The following is a 23,558-nucleotide window of genomic DNA, read 5'->3' as shown; positions in this document are numbered from 1 at the left end:
AGGCTGCAATGATGCAGAACACACACGTCTCCAGCCCCATTCACGGCTGAGGACTGCTGAGAAAGAAAATGAACCTTGCTGGCTCTGTACAGCAAAGAGCCACAGCCACCCCCATTCCCCCAAAGTGAAGACCCAATGACCACAAGAACAGATTCTACTGCATATGCACCAGATGATACTTGTTTAAGGGATGCACAAGGCAGTAAGAACTTCAGGTTGTTTCCATAGCTGTGTGCCCTCACATTACAGCTATCACACACTCCTCTGTGTGCAGGACTTACGGTCCATCATGGGCACCTACGGCTCCAGCTCCAGAGCAGGTCAGGCTGAGCCACCACGACTCAGTTGCCTGCAAAACCTCAGTGGTTTGAGGTGGAATTCGAGCGTTATATTTTACCACCCTGTCGCATGGCAGTGATTTTAAACTTGCTGTGCACTGCTGGAGGAGGGAGGAATGCATAAGAGGAAAACACTTTTACCCACAGCAGGTAAGGAATAGTGCCAGCATCATACTACCACTTGGAGACAACGGGTGGTGGGCAAAATTCCTGCCACTTTGTTAAAAACCACCTCCTCTGGGTCCAGCAGCAGACCAAGAGAAAACATAGCCCGCAGAAGAAGTCCTAGACAGATGGCGTGTTTTGAACCACTATTAATCTCGACAACCTTTTGCAGCATTCAACGAGTTTGCCTAGGGGAAAAAAAAAACAAACCAAAACTCCCCAAAATGCCTGGATGCAAGGGGCGCTCCCGGCAGCATCCGCTTCTCTCCTTGTCTTTCCCACCGAGCGTTTCCCGGCACAGGAGGAGCCTTAGGGAGAAGAGGCAGCGAGGGCTGCCCAGCCACTGGGGAGGCGGGTGCTGGGGCTGGGACCCGAGCAAATAAAATACCCCTTGGGCGTTGCTGCTCCGGGAGTGCCGGGGACTACCAGCGGGGAGCACGGGGAGCCGGGGCGGAGCCGCCCAGACCCCCCGCCTCCCCCGGCACCTCCCCCGGCCCACAGCCCCGTACCCGCCTGGCCCGAAGCACGACGGCATCGCGGTCGGAACGCGGCCATGGGCTCCCGCCTCAGCCGGCAGAGCAGCCTGGAAGAGGAGAGCACCGAGGAGCCCTGCGCCGGCAGGCTAGAGGGCGGCCGGGGCGACTTCCACCTCTCCTCCCTGCTCCTCCATCCACAGAAGCTGCCCGGGGTGCTGCGGAAAGCCTCGCCGGCGCCCTACGTGCGGCGGGTAGGGTGGCTGCGGGAGATCCAGGCCACCATCCGGGAGCACAAGCGGGAGCACGCCGTGCACATCCTCAGGCTGCTTCGCAAGGTAAATGCTGAGAGCGATGAGGGGCCCCGGCAGCCACCTCCGGGGCAGGGCGGGCAACAAAGGGCTGTGCGCGGCGCGGGCGGTGCCGGCCGGGCCGGGGTCTGCAGAGCGGGGAGGGGAGCCGGGGTTTACAAGCCCCCCTCCTCGGCAGTGTGGGGTTTGCAGCTCCCCTCGGCGGGGCGGGGCGGGCTCTTTGTGCTGCCTTTCTCCGCTCCTCGCCCCGGCGGTGCGGGAGCTGCCTCGCTAGGTGCCCGCCGCAGCAGGCAGAAGCGGCTGCCGGAGGCGACACCCACCCGGCCCCCAGCCCGGCTCCCTGTCCGGGCGGAGGGGCTGGAGGATTCGGCTGCTGGCAGGAAAAGGGGGGTCCAAGCCTCAGCTGTGCCCATCCACACCCCTCAGTGCAAGTCGCTGGGTGCGCTCGGGATTGATGTCCCCCCGGAGAAAAGCCAATGCCATCCCGCTGCCACCACATCCCATTGTGTCCATCCAGCCAGGCTGGCCAAGATCTGTTTTTTGGGAGAGCCCAAAATGGGTTTGGAGAGGAAGAGGACCTCTGTGGCAGTCTTCAGGGAGAGGAGAGGTAAAGGGGTCAGTGTATCAGTGGAAGCTTTCTTCTGTCTGCTACTATTCAGGAACAGAAAAGCCAGTGTGCAGACAGTGTGGTGCCAAACTGCTGCTGAGGACAGAGCCCTGCTGCTGGAACAGAGCCATCTACTCCATCGCTCAGTGCTACCATCACTTTCCAGGCAAACTCGCTCCCCCAGCTGCAGGCAACTCTGCAGTCAGTAACACAGGGGATGAATCCTCCCTCTGATTTGGACATAAACCACCATCAGTTCTTAGCTTTCATCTTTGTTAGATAATGACCTACATAATCTTGGGAACATACTCAGTTTCTCACCATAGTGGCAAGTAATCTTTGGGCTACTCGGGGAGTGTACTGAAGCAGGACTGGCTTGCTGGGATGCTTGCAGCCATATTACCAGCTGCAGGGAGCTGCATTAGCAGCCCTCCCTGCTCTGAACATCCTGGGCTTTGCAACACATCCAACAATGGTGGTCAGTGTTCCCAAGCAGGTTGCACATTTAGAAGTAAGAACTTACAGGACCAAAACCTGTATCTCTACTTTTCCTGTTCACTGCCTTAGCATTCACATGAGGATTGCCACCAGCTCAACGCTGTTCTTGCCATACATGTAGACAGATAAAGCCTGTACCGGTGTGGCAGAAAAAGGTGGAATAACATTTCAAAGGCAGTTTGGAGAGGCACCATTACAAGAAGCTTCTGAAGAGAGAGGCAACCACTCACTTCATGAATGCAGCAATGTAACATGAACAGACTTTTGTAGAGTATGCCCGAGGCCAGAACTACAGAATGTTATTTTCTATAGTGCTCAGCACCTCTCCTTGAGACTGAAGCACTGAAATCCTCCACAGGCCTTGGAGGTCTCCACAAGATCCAATTGTGAACAGCCATGGTTTGAATGCTAAGTCACAGGGCCATCTGGCATGGAGGGTCATTTCTAAGCCCTCCTTTCAGGACCAGTTAAACACTCAGCGCATCTGCACTGAGAATCATCATGTCCTGAACATCAGATTTTTTCCACTGCCTTTCCAGTTCCTCTTGTTATTCCTGGTCCCCATCTCTGCCTGCCCATGTTGGAACAGTGACCCTCCGTTCATCTGCTCATGACGGAGCAGTGAGACGTGCATCCTGTAGTCACAACACAGTGAGATGGGAATCCATCCAACACCACCCCAAAGACTCCGGTTCATTGTGTGCTCAGATATTTCAGAGGCACAAAGCTACACCACTAATACACACCACAACCTTCAACAACTAAACACAACTGTCAGCCAGTCTGGGGTCAAGTAACCAGAACAGTCCTCTTCATATGTCCAGCATCAGCTTAGAGGGTACTACGATCAGCCTTTTTTCCCATTTACAAATTTACCTCGTTCCCCAGCTAAATTCATTCCTTAGCTTGGTCCCCAAGCATGTCCTTCCTTACACAGACTGGCCTACCTTGGCAGTAAGATGCTCTAAGGAGTCGCGGATTAATGTGTCCCAGGTAAGAGTCTGTTTGTAACCTGTAAAAAGAAAGAGATACCTTGTTTAGTGGACAGTGATATTTAACACCATACCTCATCACTGTGCCTTGGGCAGGGTACACACACCCCAGAGAAGGCAGAGCAATGGTGAGACCAGAATCACAGCCTCCTCAGGTTGCTCCGCAGGCATGCTCAGGGGCTGCTGGTGTGTGCCTCCTGCTGCAGGCAGCCTGCTGCTCCCGGCAGAGAAAGACCTTGTCCAGCCCTGCAGATGTACCCTGCAGGGTGTAATTGTATCTGCTAGTGGGTTTTGACCTGTGTCTGCAGACCCCAAAGGGCTGTGGACTGCTCTAGGATGTGAGGAGGGTGTAATAAGGTAAAGCAAGCCAGGCAGAAGCAGATCCACTAACACAGATGCAAGGTCCCACCATTTTAGAAGACTGCACTGAGAATAACCACAAACCATAGGTATACACTCAGGTACACTTCCTTTGTACAGGAACGCTTGGACAACTCACTGCACATCACCTTACCAGTCTCAGAAATAACCACTTGCAAAAGGCAGCCCGGATTTCTGCTGGTCTAAATGGACATCACTGAGCTGAAGCCAGGGGAGACGATGGATTTACACCAGTACAAAGTCTGGTACAATCCAATATCCCTGCACCCAGACAATGGCCAAGTATAATTTTTAAGATAACAGCACTAAGCAAACTGATCTGGCAAGACTTACAATATTCTGCTGTCTGCAGCCATCCTTTATGTGGTTTAAAATTTTCCAAGAAATGATAGAGGGAAGGAGGGAGGGAAGTAAAGTAAAATGAACCAGAAAACATCCCTGGGCTAAGAATTTATGGACTATCAACATGAAATGAATATTTACAGCTATATTACATATAAAGCCCTTGCAGGCAGGATTTATAATGGGAATGCAAATTCATCTTAATAGTATAGCTCCAACTGGGGGAGTTTAATTACTGCTCTGACATCCACTGCTGCATGCCCAGCCATGCCATCCACTCGGCAGCTTGCTTCATCGGCGCATATTACACTTGGCGTAGGAGGCTCCATTTCCCTGAAGCCTTATGGTTAAGGGAGACATTGGCATGGTGCCTTGGTATGCTCCTGGCCCACATCCAGCTGTGTCTGGCTGGCTGTCTTTCGGGACTGATCCACTGCTTGGGTTCCTTGCTTGCTTATGGGTGTCATCTGTGTACACACAGTAACGGGGCTGTAAAGCATTTGATTTATCATCCCTTTCTCCACTAGATCTGTAGCCAGGGTCTCTCCTGTACTGTGCTCTCTGCTCAATCCAGGCAGGAGAGAGTAGGTACAACACTGGCTGTAATTGCTGCTTAGGGTTAAGATCCCACACCACTGCTAGCTATGGCTCTGTCCCTGCTGCTGATGGATGTGTGTACACCCAGCTGTTTTTTTTCTGTCTCTCTTCTTCCCTTTTTTCCCTGAGCTCTCACAGCACCTTTCATTGGTGGTGCACACATTCCGTGGAGCAGCGCGAACATATGGGGCACCCATTTGCTTATTCATTTCTCCTGGCAGCAGCATACAGAATGTGCATAGGACTTGTTTCATTCCTCAGCTGAGCCTTCCTTGTCAATTGAATCAAATTCACCACTGTCCCTATTAGGGAGCTCCTTTGTTCTACATTCCTAATCCTGGGTTATTCTTTTTCTGTCCTTGAGGTATTTTCAATGTGTGTGGTCTCTCTTTACCGGATGCCCTTTTTTATTTTCACAGCCCTGTGTGGCATCTCCTGATTGGAAGTAACTGTGCCATGTGTTAGATCTTAGCTTTCCGTTAGGAAGAAACAGCTTAGTTCTCTGCAGTATCACCCATCTGATGCCCCTCAGAGGCTTTTTTGTTCCCAAGGATGCTGAGGGTTCTTCCAGCAAGTCCAAAGGTGCCTCGTACTCGAAGTCCATGCAGGTTAGTTGCATGGACTACAGATATTCCCCCAGCTCACTCTGTGAAAGACAAGAAGAGGACTCCCCATGACTGTCATGGTAGAGTTACCTACAAATTTACCATTACACCCAAAAGGCAATACTGGCAGTGTTAGCACTTAGTGAGAAATTCAAAGGACAGCTAAACTCATACTGATGGGCAGGAAGGACTTCTGCTCTGCCAGCCATGACCAGGGCATATGGCAACATCTAAATACCTGAGAAAGGTTTGATTCTTCCTGGAAAGCTGAGATTGGAGAGGCATTTTTAGAGCGAGCCTTCCTGCACAGCTTCTTCAGCAGATTCACACATACAGGCTGACAAAGCCGTGAGCTTCTCTGGAGCTAATTCTCTCTGGGCTCCAGCCAGCCTGGGAATGATACCACTCTCACCTTCTTATGGTAAGTGAAAACAAGGTGCTCAGGCTGACTAGCTGAACTTAACACTCCATCTCATTCAGCTCTTTGGCTGTCCACATTCCCCATCACAGTGATGCTGAGTCAGACCCAGCTGCTTCACCTTTGTTGGATAGTTTCCTGCATTGAACAACCAGCTGGCACCTCATCACATTTACTTTCTGGTTTCAAAACACCTCATGATTATAGCTTCAAGGAAGCCCATGTATCTGACTGACTGTTTTTCCTGTAGGACCTGGGACTGGAAGGAACATTTCTCAATGAAGTGCTCTACAAAAATGCAACTTTCCTCAATTTGGTGGATCCCATCTCCCACGATTTGCTGATGAGCCTCGCTAGAGATCTGCAGTGTCCCAAAAAGGTGAACCCTTGCCCCAGCCCAGTGAATACTTCGCAACATAGCACTGATGCAAAGAGAGCCCTAATGCAGTGGTGGGTGATAGGTAGTGCTCTGCAGTCTTTCAGAACCAGCCAGTGTATGCCCTTGCAGTGGTAGCATATAGATTACATATAGATACAGCGTAGATTGTGATATATGTTTCCGTAGAAATGAGTTAAAACTACCTCAGAACATGAACGCAACTGAAGGAAGGGGTGGTTATGTGCACAGAAATCACTATTTTTGTGCCAATAGTAAACTTGATGACAGGGTACAGGCCAGATAAAAATGTATGGGGTGGATAGTGGTGCCATATTGACTGGGACACAGCAGAGGTTCCAAGCAGCTAGCTTATAGGGGGGCTTATGGGGCTGCAGAGAGGAACAGAGATCTCTGTGCACCTCTGCCCAGACTGGTACCTCTGCAGGAGAAGAACCTCTCTCTTGCCAGGCCCTTTGCTATATGTAACTGCCCTTTCCCAGCATTACATCCCTGCTATAACCTTCCAGATCCCTAACAGCAGTGCTGTAGGAATACATTACAACTCAGGGTCCAACAAGCAAATGTATTAGTGCACAGTATCCCTGCACTGCTTCGGCACATTCCTTCAGAGACTGAGGAGAACAGAGGTAGGGCTGGGTGTAGACAAACATCACGGATACACAGTCCCACTGCAGTACCAGTATCTTTTTGTTAACCAATTTTGTTTTGTAACACCAGTAACTTCTGTTACTCTTTGCCACCACAAACACTTAGATTTGCAATACACCCATTTACTCATCAGACTTGGCAAGTGTCATGTTTGCTTTATAAGGAGAGCAATAGAGTGAATTTCTTTATTCAAAGAGATATTACTTACACAAAGCTCAGAGCAAACAGCAGGGCCCTAGGGAATACATTGGATGCTTGCTGTAGGTTACTGGCACTTCTAACCTTGTTCTGTCATCTCCTGAGGCTCTCATAACAATTAACCTGTCAGGTGTCAGTAGACAAAGTACATTTAGACAAAGTTCAATTCTCATAACTGGGCTGCGATGCAGCCTGAATAAGATCTTTTGAAGTGTAGTTTTAGTGCAAATTTTATAAGCATCTAAAAAGGAAGGGGGTGGGTTCCAGCAGCACCTCTTAACCATACTTCACTTGACCTCACCTCCAGCTGTTGCACCAGACCATCTCCAACCTCATACTGTGCAGAGCCCTTCAGGGGAGGCAGCACGAGGGAACATGACCTTACTTACACAGGTACCTAGCAAATAACACACTACAGTTCTTACCTACCTGCATATACTTCTCCTCCTCTATTTTCCATGTATTATGTGACAAATGTACCATTATATAGATAAGATTTTCCCCAATCTTAAGGAAAATGTTGAATACCTGAGCTGACCCTCAAAATCAACAGGAGGGCTGGAGACACTCAGTAAGTACCCTACAGCACCAGCACAAACACCAGCAGTCCATGTCCCCTCTCTCTGACCCTGGCTGAGCATCTGGTGGGTGTAAATGCATTACAGGCAAGCAGGCTGAGTGCAATTCCCAGTCTGTCAGTGGAAATTAAATCAATGAGGACATGGGAAAGAACAGGAGGGTAATTCTCAGTTGTGAGCCAACAAATGCTTGCAGAGCATTGTGCCAGCTTCTGCGCTGAAGCCTGCCGTGCACGTGCACCCACTTGGAAAGGTTTGTTGTTTTGGTGACAGCAGGGTGCCACTTGCAGTCTTGCCAGCATTGTAGTAGCCTAAGACAAGGCACCTAACCCAAAGGCATGGGCCAGTCCTTGTGGGGTTCCTAGGGGACCTGTGACAGGGATGAAGGAGCACTCAGCTGAGCACTTAGGCTGGGATCCCTCTCCAGTTGGCACAGCACAACAGCCACATGCTGGCAGCGCATCCCTGGAGAGTTGAGCTGATTCAGTGACTGCTGAGGAAAGCCACAGTGCAGCCGCTGGCCCACGGCACAGCACTGTAACCACTTGCCATAAAGAATGAATTAGCATATTCCCCTACACAGCTTTACTATGTGTTTACCTACCAAATCCCTAAATGCACATGTTGCACAACAGCTGGAGGGCTGAGGAATGGGAATGCAGGTGTCTGCCAGCATTTGGAAAATATGATAAAGAGGGCAGAATTCCCAGCCTTCAGCAGCTGCCATTTGCCATTCTGCTTCACCAGAGGAAGAGAGGTGCTGTTCAAAGTCATGGCAATAGAGAATACATGCAAAAATAAACTCAGGAAGGTATCAGTCATCTTGGTGCCATCTTTTTCTGAGGAGTTACTACTGCAGGGGCTGGAGGAAACTGCTGGCATTAGGAAGTGCCCAAACTCAAACCTCCAGGAGCAGAATGAACACAAGGACGTAAGATGGAGTATGGGGTACTCACTGATCCCTTGTCCTGCTATCTCCCAGCTGGAACATAGGGGGGAACAAAGTCAGGGTGCTGCTGCAGGTGGAGCAGGGATATCCCAGGGCACATCTCTCCCGGCAAGCAACACCTCAGAAACAGGGCAAGGTGCTGAATGCTAAACTTTCCATATCAGGGTAACAGATAAGTCAGTCCAAAGACAGTTTGTAGTGAGAGTTTGGGAAGCGTGGCAACAAGGGTCATTAAGAGTAATTTAGCAGAGTCCTGTACCACATTGTTGGCAGCTTGTCTGCACAGCTGGGGACAAGTCCTGCTGAGGATACAGCAGTGAGGAGCTGAGACACCCGTGCTGTCCCTGCACTAGGCTTTCAACAGCAGTGGAGGTCTTCTGGAGAAAACGGTGTAGGGGGTCCCTGCACAGAGCCCCTCACACTGTCAGCCACCTCTGCCCCCCTGGGTGTTGCCTGGCCTAGAACGAGACTCCCTGCCACAGCTCTAGAAAATAACCCCTCTTCTGAGCTGCACTTGCTCCTGGGTAGGCTGTGAAAGTGTAGCCCCACTTTGGGCAAGAACATATTTGGATGGGCTGGGGTCCTTCCTGGCAGTGCACAGCTCTTGCTGCTCCTCCCCACCTCAGGAGGAGTTGGCATGTAGCAGAGGCACCTCAGGCCTTCTCTCCACTCCTCTTTCATCCTTTCTCTTCATCTCCTCCCTTATATACATACACCTGCTCCACTACCACCTCTGCTCCTTTCCCATCTTCCTCTGTTTTCCCCCTTGCCTCCTCCTCTGCTGTGGTGCACACAGAGTCTAAGCTGTCCCTTTGCTTTCAGGAATATGACCCCTGGAAATCCTCAGACAGGATCTGCAGGCAGCTGATTTACCACCTAACCCCCCACTCGAAATGGCACCGGCACGGCATGCCCCGAAGGAAGTCCCAAGTGTGGTAAGCAGCATGGCAGGGATACTGTGGATGGGCACGGAGGGGGATCTGCCAGGAGAAACTGCTGAAGCCCAGCACCATCCCAGTCTGCCACTGGGATGCCACTGGCCTTCTCAGAGAAAGGTAGGACTAAAAACCTGCATGGCAGCCACTGCTGAGTTTCTTAGAAAGCCTCAGGCAAGCAGCACAGGGTCAGAACCAACACCCCTCTCCTTGGCCTGGCTTGCTATTTACTCCTTTTTATATAGTCTTACAGTTCTTCAACCTCTCCCAAGTGCATCAGAATCAATCTTGTTGACTGCAAAGTGCAGACAACCTTCCTGGCAGGGCTTACAGGGTGTTTGGCCCCCAGCTCTGCATCCCACTTTGTCCTTGTTTATCCCAGCAAAACTTCCCAGCCTGTAGGGAAGATCTCCTATTAAAAGGCACTACCACAAGCTGATCACCCCACTGTGGGGTGGCTGGCAGAGAGGTGACCATCTTTACTTACCTTGCATTTCTCTGCCAGGACTAGAAGGACCCGAGATGGTGTAGAACCTCAAGTACGGGGAACCCAACTCAAAGTACAATGGCCACTGACAGCTACTGGCTGGCAACTGCTTTCCACTACTACAAACATATCAGACACCCACACTTCTCTCCTTGCAACTTGATGGATTTTTCTAACCAGATAAAGAGCAATCCCTACTTCTTTTAAATCCACCCCTTCTTTCCTAATTTTCTTCAAGCAAAGCCTGTTCTGGTGACACAGGTCACCACTGCTGAAGAAAAGACAGACAAATTACTAAGAAAAGAGGTCATGTCAGTCCCACTAGCTTCTCAGGAATAAATGCAGGACTGGATAAAAAAAGTGCAAAATTGGCAGCACTCCGAGAATGGCCTTGGGCTTTTCTGAGACTGTCAGTCTTTGATGCGTGTACCAGCAACTTAAAATCCCCCGTGGAACTGCCCCATCATACCTTTCATTCTGACTCAGAGGCAGCTCCCCCGTGCATCTTAAGGAATAAAATCCCTAATATCATGTGTGTGATATGAATGGCTATCTGCCATTCATACCTGTAGCCCCATTTTACCACTGTGAGTTTCAATGCTCTCAATCCCAGCACTCCACAGGGCAGGAGTGTTCATGCTGGTTTGCAGGTGGGAACCACAGCACAGAACAAGACCAAGGGACCAGAGATGAGAGAGTCCTTTTCCAGATCCACTCAGTTAGATGACATTTTCCCTATGGGATCCTACAGAGCACTAGAGATGCAGGATATAGACAGTAGATCAGACCTCAACCCCATCCATGTCCAAGATAGAGAGACTTAAAGATAAGAAGCGCTGAAAATACGTAGAACTCTGTAGAGGGTGGCTGTCTCAATGCCGAGCTGAAACTCAGCCCCCTTCTGTTTTTCAAAGTCAGAAGTTCCTCCCTGCTGCTGCTAACTCAACCCTCTGCCTATGTACTCCTCTTTGCAGAACAAACCTCTCTTCCAGTTGGACTCCAGGATGGAGAGTCCAACTGGAGATGTTCCCTGATTGCACAGTCCAGAGGACTGCCTGCTGCAAACTCATCACTTACTAACACCACAGAGAGGAGGTCTGTGGCCAGAGAACGAGCTCTGGGCCCCATGAGCCCAAATCCCACACAGAAGGGTCAAGCCAAAAGGTACAGGGCATTGGCCAGAAACAGAGCATCTGTGAGCATGAGCAGAGAGAGGGCAGCAAGACAATATGCAGTGGAGGGAAATAATAGGTCTAAAGTGGGCAGCCCTGCCTGGCAGTCAGGCCCAGCTGCACAGTGTTACATAAAGCACAAAATAATTGTGATTAAATATTAAACAGCAGAGCTTTACTTTTAAGAGTGGAGAGGAGCTGTCTTGCAGCAAAAGTTCCTGCAGAGCTGATACCCAAGGCTGCTGCAAGAAAATGGATGTTGTCAGTAGCAGGAAGGCAAGAAATAGCTGCTTCATTTGGAGATGCAAGCACCTGGTTTTGTCCAGACAGGCTGTTTTAACCTTATCCAAATACTCTGCTTCCATCTATCTGCTAGTGGGAATATTTTACTACAGTGTCTGTCTCTGAAGCCCATGCCCCTGGCTTGCACCCTTGCTGCCATCAAGGTCCTGTAAAAAGTATGGGTGTAGCAGTGATACTTTGATGGCATTTCTAAAATCTAGTGTGCATTTGGGACCACAGGGCGGAGTCAGTGCATGGAGACCACACTGAGGAACTGAATTAATTTTCCTCTTGCTTTTGTGGTCCCCTGGGCTTTGGCTTCTGGCTTTCACTGAGCTGATGGAGGACCCCCTTGTTCTCTTCTGAAATGTGATTTCTGCTTTCTGGCAGCATGTTAGATGGGCCCAGGAGATAATTAATAAGAGAGCTTCCAGCATCTGCCAGGTTCTAATTACATTTGGGCTCTTATGGAGATGTGGTATGGGAGATGAAAAGGACCTGCAATACTGGGACCAGATCACCAGATGTTCCTCCCCACTGCCAAATAGCAAACCAGCAGGTCAGAAGCAAACTAACTGTAGTTACATCCCCATGTCTTCTCAGTGGGACCCAAAGCATCCAGCAAGTAGAAACCTGAGCCACCCATGTACTAATAAAGAAGAAATAATAAGGTACATCAAGCTCTCCTGTTCTGATATACAGGCCAGAAGCAGAGTCTATACAGAAACATAGAAGGAGAAAGCTTATGGCAGCACAGTGAACTCTGCAACAGTAGAAGAGATCCAGCCCAGGCTGTGTCTGTTTTCTCTGCCTGATTAAACTGTCAAAGGTGATGCTGGGAGGCAGTTTGCTCTCTGTATCTGTGCCTCTGGGTTCTTGGCAGTAGCTGTCTGCCTTGTACAGTGAAGGGTTAGCAGCGTCCCAGCTGTGCAGTCACCCAAAGAGACTATTTCAGCTGCCCAGATGATGCTCAGAAAGCTTGCCATACTGAAAGCAAGGGCTTAATTCTCCTTTGCTGCAAAATCCTGTCTCAGGTCTGCAGCTTCCAGCCAACAGCAACATCTCACTCGCAGCTGACCTTATTGGGTTGGCTGCCTAACCAAAAAGAGAAGGTGAGCTCTTGGGGGATTTAAAATTAAAACCAGAGAAACTGGAGGATCAGATTTCACAGAAGGGCCCAGCACAACTTTGCTGCATAGTTTTCAGTCACTTACATCCTCCTGGGAATTCAGTTTTAGCACCATTTTACAGTTGTATAGATCACTCACACTTAATGAGCAGAATTCATCCTAGAGTGTTGTATAACTCCATCTTCACTTCCTTATTAAATGGACATTTATAGTGTAAAGAGTAATGGACGAAGAAAAGCTGCTCTACACACATGAGCTTTCTAGGCTATCAGCACCACTTCTGGGGAATTTTGACAGATGCAGGATTTTTTTTATGTTAATTCTGTTTTCAGAAGTTGAGACCTTCTGCAAAGCTAAATTAAGGAAAACCGTATGTGCTTGTGCAAGTGCCACCATCTGTCTCCAGAACAGGGCTAGACCCAGAGGGTGTATTACTTTCTGAGGGCAAGAGACACTGGACTGCAATTCAGAGTGGAAGGGTATCAAGTGAAGACAGTCTTTGCTTGGAGAGCTCGATCACAGCCTAGCACTGCAACCAAGCTGTGGATTACAACTGAGCTGTCTTGGCAAAAGTCATGTCAGGGAACCTTAATGGATCTTCCACTTGCCTCATCCCCAGAGCTGGCTACTTCAGTGTAACTACTTCCTTTCTTAAGTGCAAGGATCAAACCTGAATATACAGTAAACACAAGATGATCTTTACAATCAGGATGTTCCTGGCACAGAAAACAACCAACAGATTTTCCACACAGTGACTGGTTCTGGAAAAGGAAAGGCAGCTGTGTGTATGGAGTTAGTAACTCCCAAACTGCACGCATCTGGGCTTTCTGTTTCACAAGTCTCACCACAATTTTACTTTGCCCATCTGAGTGATTCTCGGCTTGGCTAATCCAAAGCTGGGTGGAGAACCAAGTATCCCTTCTGGGCTCATTGCTCCATTTCTCAATTATTAATGCACATTGTGCAGACATTGTGGTATTAGATGCACTTTTAAAATGCAATGAAAACAGTTGTGTCTAGAAGACTGCAAGGAAATAGCTTTAAATGGCTTTGGATCTTTTTTTCTTGAGAACATCACTCAGGGCTGTGGATAACAGCTCTGGCAGATTAAATCCCAGCCTTTACATGGCATGAGATGAATATTAAGTACAGCTTGATGTCACCCTTATGCAACAGGGTAAACAGGCCCCATCATTCCTACTTCAGAGATAGGAAGCCAAGTTAGAGAATACAGTCAGTAAACTAAAACCACATGGTAATAGTCATATGGGAGTACAGGAACTACCCCACACAATGTTTTCAAGAGACTGCTGCTCACAGAGAGGTTATCTGGACCGAGATGAGCTGGTGAATAAGTTATGGAAAGGCAGGAACTGTCCCCTCATCTTACAGTGCAGTCCCAAACAGTATGCATGATCAGGGTTCCCAGCAGCATTGAGAGACAGGTACATCTGCAGAGGCTGTTGGAGATGGTAGAAAGGGTCATCCAGCAGCTTGACACTGCCCTGTCACAGGTCAGAAGAGAAAGTCCAAGGCTGGCAAGCAGAAGCTGCAGGACAATCTGACAGAAAGAGAGACAATGAGTGAAGCAATGGAGGCTGGTGGGCAGATGGCAGTTAAAAGGAATCAGCAGAGACCTTGTGCCTTCATGACTCTTACACAGTTGAAGATCTGACAAAGACATAGGCCAATATAAGACATTTACAGTGAGGAGGCAGCATTATTTGCTGTGTTGCTAGGACAGACCTAAAAAAAGAGGAGAAACAACCAGAGGTCTTGGATGGATCACATGGCAGCAGGAGGGAGGCCAAGGGTTCACAGCTCTCTTGAACACACCTTCAAGGACAGAGTGAAGATGACAGCAGAGCAAGGAAGAAGAGAGGTGTTCAGCTGTATCAACACCTACAGGTACCCATGTCCCACCCCAACTGCAGAGGGAGGGTGGTAGGAAAAAGGCTGCCTTTGCACTCCCTGCTCTCCACAGTGAGGGATTTCCCACAGTTGATCAAAAGAGCTTGGGGGCAAGAATGGAGATGTGATTGAGGAAGTCCCTTCTCATGAAATGCTCATGGAGGTGGCCTATATGTGCACTGTCTCCATCTTCACAGAGGTGCTGGGCCCAGCCTCACCAGCTCAGGCTGGGTTAGTCTAGGTCAGTGCTTTTGAGACTTCACTTTCCTTTTTCATGTCTCACTAGAAGCAGCTAAAGCTAACCATGCACAGCAACACCCTGTACCACAGAGAAGCAAAGCAAGCAGATTATGCTAAGTAGGTGATTAAAAAGCCCAGAGTCCATCCCCTAAATCACTGCTCAAAGCAGAGGAGCCATCCAGACATGTCTGTCACTAGATTCTATGCAAGGAATTGCAGCCAAGACATACCAGACTCATGGCTAATTAGCCACTACTGGCAGTGCCTGTTAATGAAGATGGAGATTCTCAGTGATGGCAGTCTCTGGCAACAGAAAATTCTACATTTGGAGGCAAATCAAAAATAGGAGGAGGAGAGGGCTGGTAATTCCCCAGAGACAGGCAAGGAATTCTGGACATCCCTCATTACTGAAATCCAGTCTGACTCAACATTTCCTCCTAGCATCCCACCACAGCATGGAGACAAGGAAGTGAGGCTGGGACTCCACAAATCTGAACATCCTTGGCCTGAACACGCTCTTCCAAATCCCACAAAGCCAAAAAGAGGCAGCGGCCACTGCAGTGCTTGGCAAATCCCATCAGAGCAATGGTCAGGAGCTGTTCCACCCCTTCCCTGTAGCCACCAAAGAATTTGGCTGATGAGCAAGCCATTGAAGGGATTCAGTGCTAATAAACAAATACAAGTGCCGAGTCCTCAGCTTCCTGGACTCAAAGAAGGACTTGGAAGAGGGCCTAAGGGTTAAGTCCCTTAGGGCAGGTCCTGGAAACAAATGACTAGCAACTAATTTCAGGTCTCCTCATTATTTCATCTCAAGACAGCTCTGAATTTGCTTATTTTAGCTGAGTTCCCAGGAGAAAGGAACAATGACTGATCCTTATGTGGAGAGAAGATTTATACCCCAGAAAAAAAGCCAATGGAGGCACAAGATTGTTTCATTCCTTTCCTGTTTCCAACCAAAGGAAGGCAAGCTTTATTCTGACATGTGCAGGTCCCTCAGAACCCTTGCTCTCTGGGCTGGTCCTGGGTGGATCTTACACGGCCAGGCTCGTGGTGCAGCCTGGGGACTGCTGAACGGTAGACTTGGCACCTAAGGAAGGGTGAAAGGAAGGCTGCTGGCCTGTCAGTGGGAGAAAGACCAGATCCCAAGAAGGGAGTTGGGAACAACACAAGAAAAAACTTGTTTCACAAGAGAAACAAGGAGATGTACACCAAGAAGGGCTCCCATCCCTCAGCAGTGCTGGACCAGGGTTGCAACCAGGAGGGTGGGCAGGCACTATCCCTCAGTGGATGCTTCATCTAGCTGCAGGCAGGCAGGAGGGGGCAGGTTGCTGATTATCCTTGCTTAAAGTTTCACAGAATTTCTCATTTGCAGCCATTTCTCCAGAATCTGAGGGAGTAGGGGGTTTGTTTCCTCTCTGAGCTTGTTGCAGATAATACAACACAGTCTGCTTCCCTGCAGCCAGGGTTCAGATCCTTGTCAGATGCAAATCCCCACAATTATAAATCTGCACACAGCACCAGCTGCAGTAGCATTAAGTTGCTGGCATCCAGCCTCCAGTACTTTGCAGTCCTCTGTCCACAAGTCCCATAGGCATCAAGACCCATGTCCTAAGTAGCTACCTTGTCCCACACAGGAAAAAAAGCTTCTGCAGCTGAAGCAGTCTTTAAGCCTACTTCACATGCAGTAGTTAGGGGACAATAGAGGATCCATTTCCCTGGAAGTAAACCTGGCATTCTCTTAGCTGCTGCAGAAGTGTCTGATACTGGTGTCCTGTGTTGTGCACCCTCCCACCTCCCTTCTCCCCTGAGAAACAGAGCTTAACAGAGCTCCAAAAAAATACTAAGTGACAGATAATTCAGAGTAAAGCTTCTACCCACTTCTCCCTGTCCCTTTTCTGACAGCAGATATATCTACCTCTAAAGCAATAGAGGAGAATGAGTGGGCAGCTATTCTGTGCCCTGACCTAGAGATAGTATTTAGCTGCACCTCTTGGAGCTGCACGTAACCACCAAGGAGGTGAGAAGAGCTAGCATGCATGGGGCATCAGATCTCATGCTTCAGCACTTACCAGAGAGCTGAGGGCCTGGCTGCAGGATTAGGGGCTATGTTCACCAGGACGAGGCTTCTACAGACACATCCCTACAAGAGGCATTTTTACAGGCAAGAGAATAACTTAAACACAGAAGGAGCCTACAGTGCTGAGACAGGAGGCCCAGAGTCACCCTGGCAGGTACAGCAATGAGGGCAAAAGGAAGCAGCAAAAGCACAGGAAAGGAAAGAAAAACGAGCCAGCAAAGGAGAGAGGGCGGGCTCTGGCACAGGACAGGAGGGTTTAAACACATTCAGCCAGGAACAGTCCAGTCTGGAGAATCAGTTATGGGAAGATAATTTGTCTGCTTGATTTAAGCCTCCCTGGGGTATTGGCTTCTTGCTGGAGAGAGCAGCAAGAGGTACCTGCTCTGGTCAGAGCACGATACATGATTTACTACTGCAGTGTCTGCATAGCAGCCAACAGGAGGGGGAGGCTTAACAGGCAGAGACAGACAAGCACATTGCTTTTGTCCTTCTGACATTTCTCCTCACGTATCACTGTCTGCATTCAGAGCCAAGTCACTCAAAATGGGACCCCAAGAGCCATTCAAACTTGCCCCCTGTTAAGAAAGCTGCAGCTGCACACGCAGCACGAAAACCGGCACCTGAATGCTGAGGCCCGGCAGAGGGAGCGGTGCTGGCTCAGACGTGCCCTCCAGTGGTCCCCACTCCAGCCTGGTTCCCATCCCCATACCAAACTGGGAGCACTAAGGCTTTTTCCTTGCAGCTTTGCAATAGGAAGGTTAGATGAGGCTTTGCACAGACTCAGACAAGGCTTGGGGCTGGAGGAGCCCTATGTTTATGTCTCCTTTGTGTGCTCCCCCCACCCAGGATCTGCCAATGGTTGACAGCACTGGGGCAGAGAAATTCCAGGAGCCATAGGCTGTGTTTGCACAAAACAGGCACTGAAGTCATTGCAGGCTTGCCTCTATACTTGTTATCCTGTATTCCCCCAGACCTCCAAAAAAGTCTTACTCTACAGGCAAGAGAAGGCTTCCATCTCACCTTCTGCACCAGCCCCTACTGGATAGAGGGGACTATATCCCCTGTGCAGTCAGGCTTACATCAAGATTCATTTCTTCCTGCTTACTTTCACCAGTATGAATGCACATCTCCACTGTGCATTTGATGTTTGGTTTTGCTAGAAGTACTCCACATCAAACACCCAGATAAAACACCTAGAACAGCTAAAGGGATAACATTTTTCCAGGGGAGACTGAAGACTTCCAGCTCTGAGGACAGTCCCTGATAGAATTCATACAGTTTGAATCCTCTTTTGTGGTAGATTGTGCCACACCACTGCTAGTCTCTGGTGACAAACTATACCAAAAAAGCGCACATTTATTTACCAGGAGAGTTGACAAAATACAGCTCCAAGGCAGCCTAGGCTGATATCAAGCATCCCTTGATGTAGCAGGAACAGGGAGGCTAGTCTAGTGCCTTCCAGACTGCAGTATGCACAGTTCACAACTCCTGCTCTTATGGCAGCAGCTAAGAGAACTGCACTGCTGCAATAATATTCTTCACAATCCTGTCTCTGGGGCCCTGATACTGGAGAGGTATCAAGTACCATCTCCAAATGAAGGCCCTTTGGAGAACGAATTTGTGTGATTTCAGATTAATATTTCACCAGTATATCAGTCTTTGCTGTACAGCACAGACAAGCACTGCTCCCCTTGCCCCTCCTGTGATTTACTGAGATGGAGTCTGGGTTACGTAAAGTGTAAGCATTTAGTAAGTAATGTATAAGGCTCTTTTAAACCTTTAGGCCTGAATGTAAGTTATTTCATATTGTTACTACCTCTCTACAATTAAAGCTCATTAACTCAAATGCAAGTTTGCAGATACAGCCTGAGCCTTGCACACTGAATTCCTATGAGAAGCATAAGGGCATACAGAAGCAGCTTGAACAAAGTGCTGCTGAACCCAGGATAGGTATTTTTTGGCTTGAGAATTGACAGGACAGGCCACGAGGTCTTTGACCTCACACTCCTACAAGGAAGCACAGCTACAGGTTTGCCATTGTTGAATGTGTCCACAAAGGGCTGTTGCCTGCACTGACGCACATTTACTCACTTGTGTGACATGCTCATAGGGGATTATTAAGGACTCAGATTTGCAGGATGCCATGAACTGCATGTGTAAAGCAAAGCTATAGAAGCATTGTCACATCCTCTCACAACTACAGCAGGGCCTGGCAACACTAGGGCTTGTAGGGACATTCTCACCTGCCACAGGAGCTCCTGCGGTGCTGCAGCCTCCTCCGAGGAAATTGCATGTCCCCGTGTACCCATTGCTTTCAGGGACTGGCTGTGCCACGGGTGTGCAGGACACTACGGAGAGCCAGATAGGAAGAGTGGGGACCTTCAAATTGGTGGTTAATTCTTAACCCACCCTGCTCCTCCCAGGCTCAACAAGGCACTTACAAACCCCACTGAGCACATGATTAGTGACACTGATTAACGGAAGGTCCTAATGAGGCTCCCATAACCTTAAAGCTAGATCTGCCTGAAAAGAGAGCAAAACTAGAATCATTTGCACCAAGACATTAGGTTCTCCTGCAGCGTATCCCCACCAGCTCCTATGGCTCCACAGCTTCCACTTTCCACAGCACTCTCACAATCCCACAGTCCATCATAAAACTCCACATCCCACTCCCCTTGTATACACAGTCCCACAGCACACCTTTGCCTCGTGCACATCTTACCTACCTCATCCTCACTCCACTTTGCCAGGCAGACAACAGAATAAATGGCTAAACCCCTCTCTCTAGATTTCTTTTAGCACCCCTATGTCCTCACAGCTGCAGCAGATCTCAGATGATTTGCTGACCACAGAGACCCAAATAGGCAGCCACTGGTGCTGCTTAATGACTAAGTGCTGTTTAGGAAGGCTTTTAAAGGGACATACAGTAAATCCACTCCTGGAGTGCAGTTTGCCTATAGATTGTTTTCCTGATAAAATACTCATTTCTCAGCCTGTTAACACTGCTGTCCTCTACAGTAGCCCTGCAGCACAGTCTATTTGCCACAGACTTTGGCATTTACCTGGAGAGGTGGTGCACAAACAGCCCCCACACAGTGCAGACCAGTGCACCTCGAAAGTTTGCTTGCCTTGGTTATCTCTGCTTTCTATGCATGAGCATCTGGACATGTGCATACATGCCCATTGAAATGTGCCAGTGGGAGACTCTTTAGCATCCTGTGTTTAGCCAGTTCTGGCAAAGTTTATGTGTTAAGTGCTGAGAATATACAGGAAAGCCCCAGGACACAGTCTGCCCTGAGGCATGGTACAAACCTTGCACCTGTTTCTCCAATGAACTCCATTAAACCTTTGCTTAATTTTCTAGCCCATGTTCTTAATGAGTTCCCCCTGTCCCAAGTGCTCTCTCCCCTGGGTGAGAGATGGATGAGAGTGTTCTCATTAATGATCTCTCTGTCTCTCCCCCTTTCCACCATTAGCCTGAAGACCAGCCTACAGAAGAAGGTGAGCCAGGACTCCATGGATTTGTCAGGGATCCCCCTGACCATGCGGGATGTCCACCGCATGGCCTACTACCTGCAGAACAATGGGGACCACCTCACCTCTGTGGACCTGAGCTTCACCGAGCTGAATGATGACATGGTGCGCCTGCTGCTGCCCTTCCTCTGGGCACTACCCAAGCTCACTCATCTTTCCCTCAATGGCAACCGATTGACGCGGGCGACCATGAAGGAGCTGACTGATACCATGAAGGACATGAGCAAATTTCCTTGCCTAGCCTGGGTTGACCTTGGCAACAACGTGGACGTCTCTTCCATGCCGCAGCCATTGCTTGTGGGCCTGCGCAAGCGCCTCAGCCAGCAGACCACACTGCCTACCATCTACGAGGCGCTTGACTGCGACTCGGAGATCTCCAGCGGGCATGAGGGCAGCCAGCCAGAGGATGAAGCAGCCGGAAGCACCATGCCACGTGGTTTTTCTCAGCAGGGTTGCGAGAGGTGACTGGACAACAGGCCGGCACTGGCACGCTGAAGCTGCCCCAAGAAGTCTTGAGTACAAATACCAAGCAGAGGGCCAGCTTTACCGGCTTCCTTTGGCTCTTTCCTCGCGCCTTCCCTGACATGTCCCCCCCACCTGCTGCGAGACAAAAGCCTGTCATCCCCCCACAACGTCCTCCACTCCCTCCCCTCACTGCAAAACCCATTGCCCATGTTCCAGAGAGGAAACAATGACTTACAGTGAACCTGGTCCCCAGGCAGGGTCTCACTGGAAGACGGGAAAAGACCTGTCGGAGTCAAGAATATCCTCCAGCAGCCATTGGGTTGAGGGATATGGATGGGGAGAACCTAAAACAGAAACAGGCTTGTAGTTTACTTCCTTTCTTCCTTTTCCTATGCACCTTGGAAACCTTGGGACCTGCAGCCTTGAGTGTGAAAGGAGGTAGCCCAAGAGCCTAGCTGTTGTGGAGCTTAGGTGAAGAGCTGAGAGGCTAGAGCTAGAGCCCAGCAGTGTGTCTCCCTCTTGTGTCTGGCTCCTTTTGTTTTGTTTTTTTCCTATTGTGTGTTTTGTATTAACCTCTGAACAAAGGGACTTGGTCAGAGACCATTGGATCGCATAGGCTGGGGCGGACACATGGCTTGGAATTGCAGCATCAGGATATTTGCTGTGTGACCGGGGTGAAAGGGAGGGGAAGGAGGTATGTGTTGGTGGGAGCATGGGGGATGGGATGAGTTGGGATGGGATGGGAGGAGGAGGGAGGAGAGGGAGTGGGAGCAGTCTCATGGATTAGCAGGACTGGTTTCAAAACCTGTGCTTTTGTACTAAAATTACAAGTTCCAAGTGAAATGGAGGAAAAGCAGACAGCTAAGTGCGTAACTGTGGCACCAGAGGAGCAGGCAGTGAATATGCCAGAGGTGGGCACTTCTCAAATGAATGCGCAAAGCTTTGGCTCCTCATGGCATATTGCATACCTCAGACACGATGTGAGCAGCTGCATCACCATTTCCAATGCTGTCCAAACCCTAAACCACCGATGCAGTATTTTCAGTGTTTTCCACGCTGCTCATGCTCTATGTAAACATAATAAACAGTTCTCTTGGACATGAGCGTGAAGCACTACAGAGTCTGAGTATTTGGGTTGTTCACAGCAGCCCAGACTGCAAGAATACAGACCAGCAGTGCTCCTACAGTGCTGAGCAGTGTGGCAGAGGAGCAGCAAGTGCCATTCACATTGGTAAGAGTGGTTCATCCCTCTAATGAAAGTGAAACGTCGCTATTCATTTGTGGTAGGCTGCCACCCTTAAGTGTTGCAAGGTGCTGATACAAATAAATTGATCACACTTCAGCTGGTAAGTCAAGTCCTCTCAGTTATCTGTCCCCACAGGAATTCAGAGAGCAGGTATGTTTCCGAAAGAGGGAAAAGTTAAAGAAATTAGACATATTAAAAAAAACCAAAACAACAACCAAACAACAAACATGTAAATCCTGGCCCTCTTAAATTAACAATGGTAACTTTGCCTACCTCTGCTGATTCTCTCTGGGAGTCTCAATACATGTAAGCAACTCTCATATACTAAGCCACACAAATCCACATGAAATAGACACACCTTTCATGCTCATTGCTGATTTTACAAATTCTGCAGGAAGAAAATAAGTGATATTTTTCAAGTGACTTATCCCCTTTGGACCAACAGTGTGAGGGCACTGGATAGTATCAGACAGGATCAACTACCAAAAGCCCCAGTAAATCCAGTCTCCTGAGGAAGAAAGCTGGGTTTAGAGACACTGTACTGAGTATTACAGCTTGACACTGCAAACGCTAGAGCCAGTCCTGTTCGTACTCCAGTCACTGGAGGAGGACCTCATGTCCTTCATGTTGTTAACTTGCAAAAAGAAGTGTTGTAGAGTCTGTCCAGCTGACAAAAGAAGCAGAAGATGTAAGAGGGTAAAGCAAATATAGCTAGGGCCAGGTGCTAGCTGCCCCATTCCAGTGGAGGAGGAAGAGAAAAGGCTCTGAGATAGGCGGAATATGATGTTTGGCCAGGAGGATGGGGAAGAGGGCATGCAAATGTAGCCAAACCCCAGCAAAACCCAAGGTGGGAAGCAAGCATGTTCTCCCCTCAACAGTTGTCACCCAAACCCACTTTTTAGCCCTTCTAGTGAATCTAGAAGTGGATAAGTCATTTCTGCAGCAAAGACTGAGTTTGGGGAACATGCAGTTGTTTTGCAAAAGGAAAACCAGAGCTGATAAAGTGGCCATTCCCATTACTGAGGGAAAAGCCATGCTGCTTCCAGAGGTCACCAGCTGCCTCTTCTCAGAACTCACTTTTCCCTTCTCAGTGTGGTATGTTACAGAATTACAGAATTGTTCTGGTTGGAAAAGAACTGTTAAACCCAACACTACCAAGTCCACCACTAAATCGTGTCACTAAGTGCCACATCTACATGTCTTTTAAATACCTCCAGGAATGGTGACTCAGCCACTTCCCCGGGCAGCCTGTTCCAACTCTTGACAACCTTTTAGGGGAAGAAAGTTTTTGTAATAACCAATTTAAACGTGCCCTGGCACATTTCCTCTTATCACTTGTTACTGAGGAGAAGAGACCACCACCCCTATCACTACAGACTTCTTTCAGGTAGTTGTAGAGAGCAATAATTTCTCTCCTGAGCCTCCTTTTCCGCAGGCTAAACAGCCCCACTTCCCTCAGCTGTTCCTCATAGGTCTTGTTCTCCAGACCCTTCACCAGTTTCATTGCAGTTCTTTGGACAGTCTCCAGCACTTCATTGTCTGTCTTGTAGTGAGGGGCCCAGAACTGAACACAGTGTTC

General features: G+C 49.0%; 2 protein-coding genes across 3 annotated transcripts in view; one reads left to right on the top strand and one right to left on the bottom strand.

Moving 5' to 3' along the window:
* The window catches only part of GGT1 (gamma-glutamyltransferase 1), a 61,754-nt gene extending 40,670 nt beyond the window's left edge, over positions 1-21,084 (bottom strand). For both annotated transcript variants that reach the window (XM_062631385.1, XM_062631386.1), the window contains exons 1-3: positions 20,969-21,084; positions 18,978-19,082; positions 3,340-3,404 (exon numbers count right to left, since the gene is read on the bottom strand). The gene's annotated coding sequence lies outside the window, so the exon portion shown is untranslated. The remainder of the gene's footprint in view (positions 1-3,339; positions 3,405-18,977; positions 19,083-20,968) is intronic.
* Positions 664-22,075, top strand: LRRC75B (leucine rich repeat containing 75B). Its single transcript, XM_062631399.1, has 4 exons — positions 664-1,314; positions 5,978-6,106; positions 9,323-9,435; positions 20,211-22,075. Exons 1-4 carry the CDS (start codon positions 1,057-1,059, stop codon positions 20,731-20,733), a joined length of 1,023 nt encoding a protein of 340 aa, XP_062487383.1. The 5' UTR covers positions 664-1,056; the 3' UTR covers positions 20,734-22,075.
* The last annotated feature ends 1,483 nt before the right edge of the window (positions 22,076-23,558 follow it).

The sequence above is a fragment of the Pezoporus occidentalis genome, unplaced genomic scaffold (assembly GCF_034315485.1).
Source record: "Pezoporus occidentalis ecotype Australia unplaced genomic scaffold, CSIRO_AGI_Poc_V1 ctg37, whole genome shotgun sequence".
Lineage (NCBI taxonomy): Eukaryota > Metazoa > Chordata > Aves > Psittaciformes > Psittacidae > Pezoporus > Pezoporus occidentalis.
The sequence above is the reverse complement of the archived record's forward strand: the minus strand, read 5'-3'. Positions and strand labels throughout refer to the sequence as shown.